Below are 6,359 nucleotides of genomic sequence, written 5' to 3'. Positions count from 1 at the left end.
AATAATTAATAATAATAATAATAATAATAATAATAATAATAATAATAATAATAATAATAATGATATTGATGATAATAACAATAATAATAACAACAATAACAACAATAATAATAATAATAATAGTGGTCAATAATAATAATAATATTAAAAATAATGATATCAACATTAATATTGATACTAGTAACAACAAGAAAACAATAATGACAATAACAATAATAATAATAATATTTATAATATAATATTAACAATAAAAACTAATAACAATTATAACAGAAATAACAATAATGATACTGATAGTGATAATAATCATGATGATAATGATAATGATAGTGATGGTGATGATGATGACAACAATAACAATAAAAATATTAACAATTGCAATAATAGCAATAGTAATAATAATAACAATAATAAAGAAAACAATAAAATATAATAACAATAAAGATAATAATATATAATAATGATAATATTAAATAATAATGATAATAATAAATAATAATGATAATAATAAATAATAATAATAACAACATCAATTTCAATATCAATATTAATAATAATAACAATAACAAGAATAATAACTATGATGATACTGGCTATCAAAATAAAAATTATTTACTAAAAATTCAATGCAACAAACTCATGAGGTCGGGTAGTCATTGAATCGTTTGTGATTATGAACTTGTGAAGCGATATATGTATATGTAAAATAAAAGTAAACAATAGTGAAGAATGCAGTGTATCACAATATTGACTCCTATTTATATGAATAGTCTGGAGAGAGACTAAAAACTGGTACCAATATTATCTTAATTCACAATGCAGACATATTCTATATATATACCAACACTTATTTCATTGGTAAGTTCCAGGTGGGCATTAAAGTAGCAAAACATTTTTGTGTCACTGCAATATACCGTTTTTTCAAGCTGATGAGGTCAAACATCTGTTTCCACTGACTAAAGCAAAAATATCCGGACTATATACATGACAAACAATCCGTCATTACCATATTATTTAATATCAACACGAAACATCTTTCATAAAGACAACACATTTAGCGTTTTTTTTTTTTTTTTTAATCTTTATCATTCCTTAAGTCATACCTGTCCAGAAAACTTAATATCTTAATTTATAAATACCGTCACAACCTAACACTGCACGTAATTAGTATTACTGTACCTAATCTCCCAGTACATTCGATTACTGCATCACAATCACCATAATTCAGTAATATCATCGAAATATATCGAAATCACTCCATCGAAAAATCGGAAAGACCAACGTGTCACCTATTGACCACCGTGAGCATGTTTCTACACTTATTTTTTCTCATTTTTCCTCCACAGTCATACTATTAGAACAATGTTATATACTCTCTATGTTATATTTAAGCAGAACATGCAATGACATAGAAGATATAACAGAAATATTCAACTCACCGAAACACGTTGACGTTTTGTTTACACTCGTTATTATCAGCTGATCGTAAGACAAAAGACGACTGAGAAGCGCACACTGACAACCAGTTTGTTACAATTGTGGGAAGTCCGATCCAATGAATATTCAAAATTATGTATATGGCCAAAAATATATGCATATCTGTTTATCTGTCTGATAGATATACATTTATCTATAGATCTGTTTGGTATATATGCATGTCTAGACTGATAGATATGCATCTATTTCTTTTTATATCCCTGTCAGGATAATGAATATTTGGTCGGGCCTCGCACAACCAGCTGTAAATAAGATACTAACCTTCGTGTCATTTCGTATTTCTATCTATATTTTCCATACAATATGTATTTGTGTTTGTTAGGGGGTGGTGGTGTGTGGGTGCGTGCTTCTGTGGGATGGGACTGAGCGTGGATTGTTGAATACATGTGTGTGTTCGTGCTTTTGTGTTTGTGTGTATGTGTGTGTGTGTGTGTGTGTGTGTGTGTGTGTGTGTGTGTGTGTGTGTGTGTGTGTGTGTGTGTGTGTGTGTGTGTGTGTGTCTGTTTAAGTGTATCGTCTGTGTGTGGGTGGATGTGAATTTGTGTGAGCCTATTGTACCGGTCTGATGAAATTGTAGTTTCCGTTCATCAAAGTAGCTCAACATTTCAAGAAAGGTTTACGACATCCATAGTCTCAAATTTTCGTACTTTATTGGACATGAGAAAATATACAAAGAATAATATATAGTCATAAATTACATATTAACAAATAATAAATAAACTAACACTAAACTACAAAGCCAAATACAGTTGCATTCCTGGCTATCCTTACAACACAAATAAATATTCTAACTTAAATTTACACGTCTTTGGATTTTTCTTTCTTCTTTCTTTACTTTCGCGAATACAGTACATCAGTTCACAACCAAAGTTCACCGAGTTGTGAATTCTTCTGAAGATCACGATGATGGTCTGTGGTCTCTTTCAATGGGCGTTTCTCCAAGCAAGTGATAGCAAGCCGGGTGAAGACGGTTGCTTGGCAGCTTGCAGTCGACTAAAAGTAATATAAAAATAAAAAGAATTAGAGATATATAGAGAAAGAGAGAGTGTGAGGGAGAAAGAAATAGATAGAAAAGAACGAGATTAGCATAATTGTTCGAAAGAGTCATGGGTGAAACATGTATTTATTTGAAAATGCGACTGCAAGGGGGGTTATGATCACACCTAAACACAGCAGACTCACAAAATTATGAGCTCCTCTGTGACGCACCTTGTAAGCAAGATCCTTTACACAGCTTCACGTCCAACGGCTGATCTCCTGAGCATTTTCCAGCGGCCACGAAGCGGCCTGCCCCTAGAGGTGACGCTCCCTCCACCAGAGACATCCCGCATGCTACTAGCCGGCGCTGGAGGCCCAGACCGCACCAGTGTGAGCACGGACTCCACGGCCCCACCACCCACCTGAAAAAATAGGCACGGTATATTACCAGGATTGTCTTTGGATACTAAGTGAGTTAGTATATTGGAGAGACTTTAGAGCAAAATCAGTAGAATTTTCGTATCAATGCGTTCACTTTAAGGTTTAGAATTGTGATTTATATCTGGAGGTTAGTTACTCAGGGACGGCGCAGGGAAATGTATTGCAGGACTGGTTGAAGGGCGCGACGATGTTGGGCAGGCCGTTGCAAAAGTCCTGAGAAACCACAACGTCCGGAGCGCTCGTCTCAACGCACACCTGACGGAGATAGTTTTGTGACATTTGCTTAAGAGTGGCTTCATTATTTTCAAATTACATCAGCGTTATAAAACTAGTGTAATAATAAGTGTAATAATTCGAAGTGCTTACCTGAGCGACTCTGCGCGTGCCGCCGCCACAGGCTCGAGTGCAAGGGCTGATCCGGAAGGCGCGGGTGTGAACGGGTGCAGTTGCGGCCAACAAGGGCTCTTGTCGGTATCCATCCCGAAGGTAAGATATCCTGCAGAAGAGAACACACGAATTGCAAATAGGATTTATTTCTGAGATATAAATGCACATCGGTAAAAGCAGGAAGATAGTAAGTGCTTCCTATGGATAAATGTACTTTGGAAAGATCACATTACCTTGGATGCACAGAATCGTGGCGATGGAAATTTTCTTCCGACTGGCGTCTGCTCACACGTGGGTCCTCTGCCTTCATCATGGGCGCGCCTGTCCCGTGAGAGTTCATGAGCAAAGGAGCAAGCAAGTTCTGAAGAAGGTGGGAAGGCAGAGAGAAGTGGAGGCCCGAACCCGCAATGGTAAAATTATCCACCGAAAACGTAGCGCTGGTTTCCTCCTCGTCTTCGTTATTCTGGCTGAGCTGCTTTTCGTCGACTGGGGACGTCGGGGTTTCTGTCGTGGTCGTTTGATTTCCATCTTCGCGGCGTGAGATGTCTTCTAATTGGTGCGCGTCGTCTGCAGTGAGGCGAAGGGTTACTGGTTGTTCTGATTTTGAATGATTTGTGTGTCCTTGTGTTGTGTTTTTGGCTTCGTAAGGTAATGGTGAAGTTGTCATTTCCTCACGGACGAAACTGTCTGTCGTGGTCTGTGTTGTTATCGTTTCTGTAGTATATGGCATTGCTGTGACCTCTTCTGTCGGTTCGTGAGCTTCTGTGGTTCGATTTGCGGCTAGAATATCACTTTTTGTTTCAGTGTCTGTGGCGTTCTGGTCTTCGCCACCAAGGTCCTTGTCTTCGGATAATGTTTCTCCATTCTCCTTATCGTCCTGCAGTTGCTCTTCCTCTTCTGTGAGAGATCGGATTTCACCTGCGAGAGATCCCACAGCCTCATTCACGGCGTCGAATAAAACGAATTCGTCATCTGGCAGTTTCGCTTCAGTCGTGGGGATCTGCGAGGATTCAGCTGTTGTGTTTTCTAAAGACTTGAGAGTAAATGTGGTTGTTTCCTGTGAATTACCTTCTGGGATGGGAGCTTCGTCATTAAATACTTGCCACGACTCGTCACTACTCACTGTGATCTTCGACGACTCTGGCTCGAAGGTTGTGGCTTCTGCGAACTCAGCGCTGGTGGTCGTGGCTTCCGTTGACTCACTCTTTGAGGCGATGGTTTTCGTTGTCTTGACGTCGGCAGTGGTTTCTACAGGCTCGTCATTAACAAGAATCCTTGTGTAGTTATCCTGACTGAAGGATCTATTATTTATGACTTCAGGTAGGGCTGAAATTCCAATCCTAAATGGCTGGGGTTCTTTAGCAGGGCTTTGTGGACGATTAGGATTTTCTGGACGATTAGGGCGCTGAGGACGATTTGGATTGGAGGGGCCGGTCGGAGGGGACTTGCAGCCGATGTATGGATGGAGGAACGGAGGCAGGAAGTAGCAGCGGTGGGGAATCGGTATAAACTGGATCTGAAAGAGGAATGAAGTCGCGAGTTAACAATCAAATGATAGAATTATATTTTACACGTAAGAGCCGTCTGAAGAGGAAACTGATAGAAACCTTACTAATGTTCCCAGCTCTTACCTCATTCGGGATCTTGGCAGGAGGGAAGACTGAGTCGCCGCCGCCATTAGCCGGCGGCTTTGTGGGTGGCTTCGTGGGCGGCTTAGTCGGGGGGATTTTGCCTTCCTTGCAGTCACCAGCAACACAGATTCGGTTCGCTCCGCAAGTGGTTCCAGGGAGGGCTGGATGCGCTCCGCGGGTCGTTACACCGTTGGTGCACATGAGGTACTGGCAGAGATTCTAGAAGAAGTGATAATTTGTCAATCATTGTGTGCGTACATAGGGCTGAGAACATAACAATCAATACAAAAAAAAAGGCCATTCAGAGAAAGTAGGTTGACTCACCCGCTTTGACGGCGTCGCCCTAAACCCCTTCCCGTGTGCCAGCTGACACTGGGCATCGGCGGGGTACCTCTGGCCCGGTGGCCCTCCCTTGGTGTGGTCCAACTCCTTGGGCGTTGCTCTGCTCGACGCGGCACCCCTCTCCAAGCACGTTTCATTCCTGGAAGAAATTGTTTTTAGTAGAGTTAGCATAAAAACCTTGTTTAAGATGCTCATTATTCAAGCAAGAAGCTAAAATGTAACATAATCGCTTTTATTAACATTTCTATCCTACAGAAAATAATTTAAAAGTTGTGACTTTAAATTTATAGTTTCAGGAAAATCTGAAATGAGATATAAGATACAGAATTAAAAATTCTTACTTGAGGAAGGCGCTGATGGCGTCCCGCGAGCAGTTGGACCAGTCGAAGGTCTCCTCGGAGAGCGACTGGCCCATGATGAAGCCCTCGCTGGGGCAGCGGGCGGCCGCCCCCTCGCCGTCGTGCGGGACGCCCATGGAGTGCGCCAGCTCGTGGGCGGCCACTTGGACGGCCTTGAAGGAGTTGGCCTCGACCACGGAGCACGACGTCCGAGGGTGACACAGGCCGCCCACGAGGGTCACACCCAGAGAGTCCTTCGTCGTCTCGAACAGTTCCTTCCTGAGGGACAGAGCGAAAGCGGGTCCTTACAATGCCGTCGTGAACCATGTCCACGGTCAGTGCGGCCAGATCTCTCCCCTCGGCATGCGCCACAGCCTCCTCTGGCTCTGTCTGGGGACCCTCCGAAGGAACTACAGATTTCAGACCTTTGTGACGTGAAATTTCCACGGCGTATGAGAAGCTACTCACCCTGTCAACATCATGGCGTGGTGCCAGTACCCGGGATCGCCGCGCCCGGGCTTCCTCTCGCTCGCCCACTCGCAGAAGTTCAGCAAGTTACTGGATGAAAGGCCGTTGGTGTTGAAGGGCGTCGCCCCCTTCTCAGCCCACACGCCCACCTGCACCAGCTTTATCTTGAACTCCACGCCCTCACCCATGGCCTGCTGAATGACCTGCTCAATCTGTCAGGGATAATTCATGATAATCAGATACTGCTAAAACATACATTGAGTATTCTTCAAACAAG

General features: G+C 42.0%; 1 protein-coding gene across 1 annotated transcript; it reads right to left on the bottom strand.

Annotated features, from left to right (window-relative positions):
* Positions 1-2,130: 2,130 nt before the first annotated feature.
* On the bottom strand, positions 2,131-6,289 carry LOC113821140 (uncharacterized). Its single transcript, XM_070135727.1, has 9 exons — positions 6,083-6,289; positions 5,618-5,893; positions 5,259-5,415; positions 4,935-5,153; positions 3,537-4,819; positions 3,283-3,412; positions 3,053-3,171; positions 2,707-2,897; positions 2,131-2,490 (listed from the first exon to the last, which is right to left on the bottom strand). The coding sequence occupies exons 1-9, from the start codon at positions 6,268-6,270 to the stop codon at positions 2,396-2,398; spliced, it is 2,658 nt and encodes an 885-aa protein (XP_069991828.1). The 5' UTR covers positions 6,271-6,289; the 3' UTR covers positions 2,131-2,395.
* Positions 6,290-6,359: the final 70 nt, after the last annotated feature.

This window comes from Penaeus vannamei, chromosome 20 (genome assembly GCF_042767895.1).
Source record: "Penaeus vannamei isolate JL-2024 chromosome 20, ASM4276789v1, whole genome shotgun sequence".
In the NCBI taxonomy this organism is placed as follows: Eukaryota; Metazoa; Arthropoda; class Malacostraca; order Decapoda; family Penaeidae; genus Penaeus; species Penaeus vannamei.
The sequence above is the reverse complement of the archived record's forward strand: the minus strand, read 5'-3'. Positions and strand labels throughout refer to the sequence as shown.

Bases quoted from the DNA above. Each gene is read 5' to 3' on its own strand.
- LOC113821140 (XM_070135727.1), bottom strand. From the start codon at position 6,270: ATGGGTGAGGGCGTGGAGTTCAAGATAAAGCTGGTGCAGGTGGGCGTG. The intron at 5,894-6,082 runs GTGAGTAGCTTC...TCTGTCCCTCAG, and splicing joins CACGCCATGATGTTGACAGG to GAAGGAACTGTTCGAGACGA. The intron at 3,413-3,536 runs GTAATGTGATCT...TCTCTTCTGCAG, and splicing joins CACGATTCTGTGCATCCAAG to GATATCTTACCTTCGGGATG.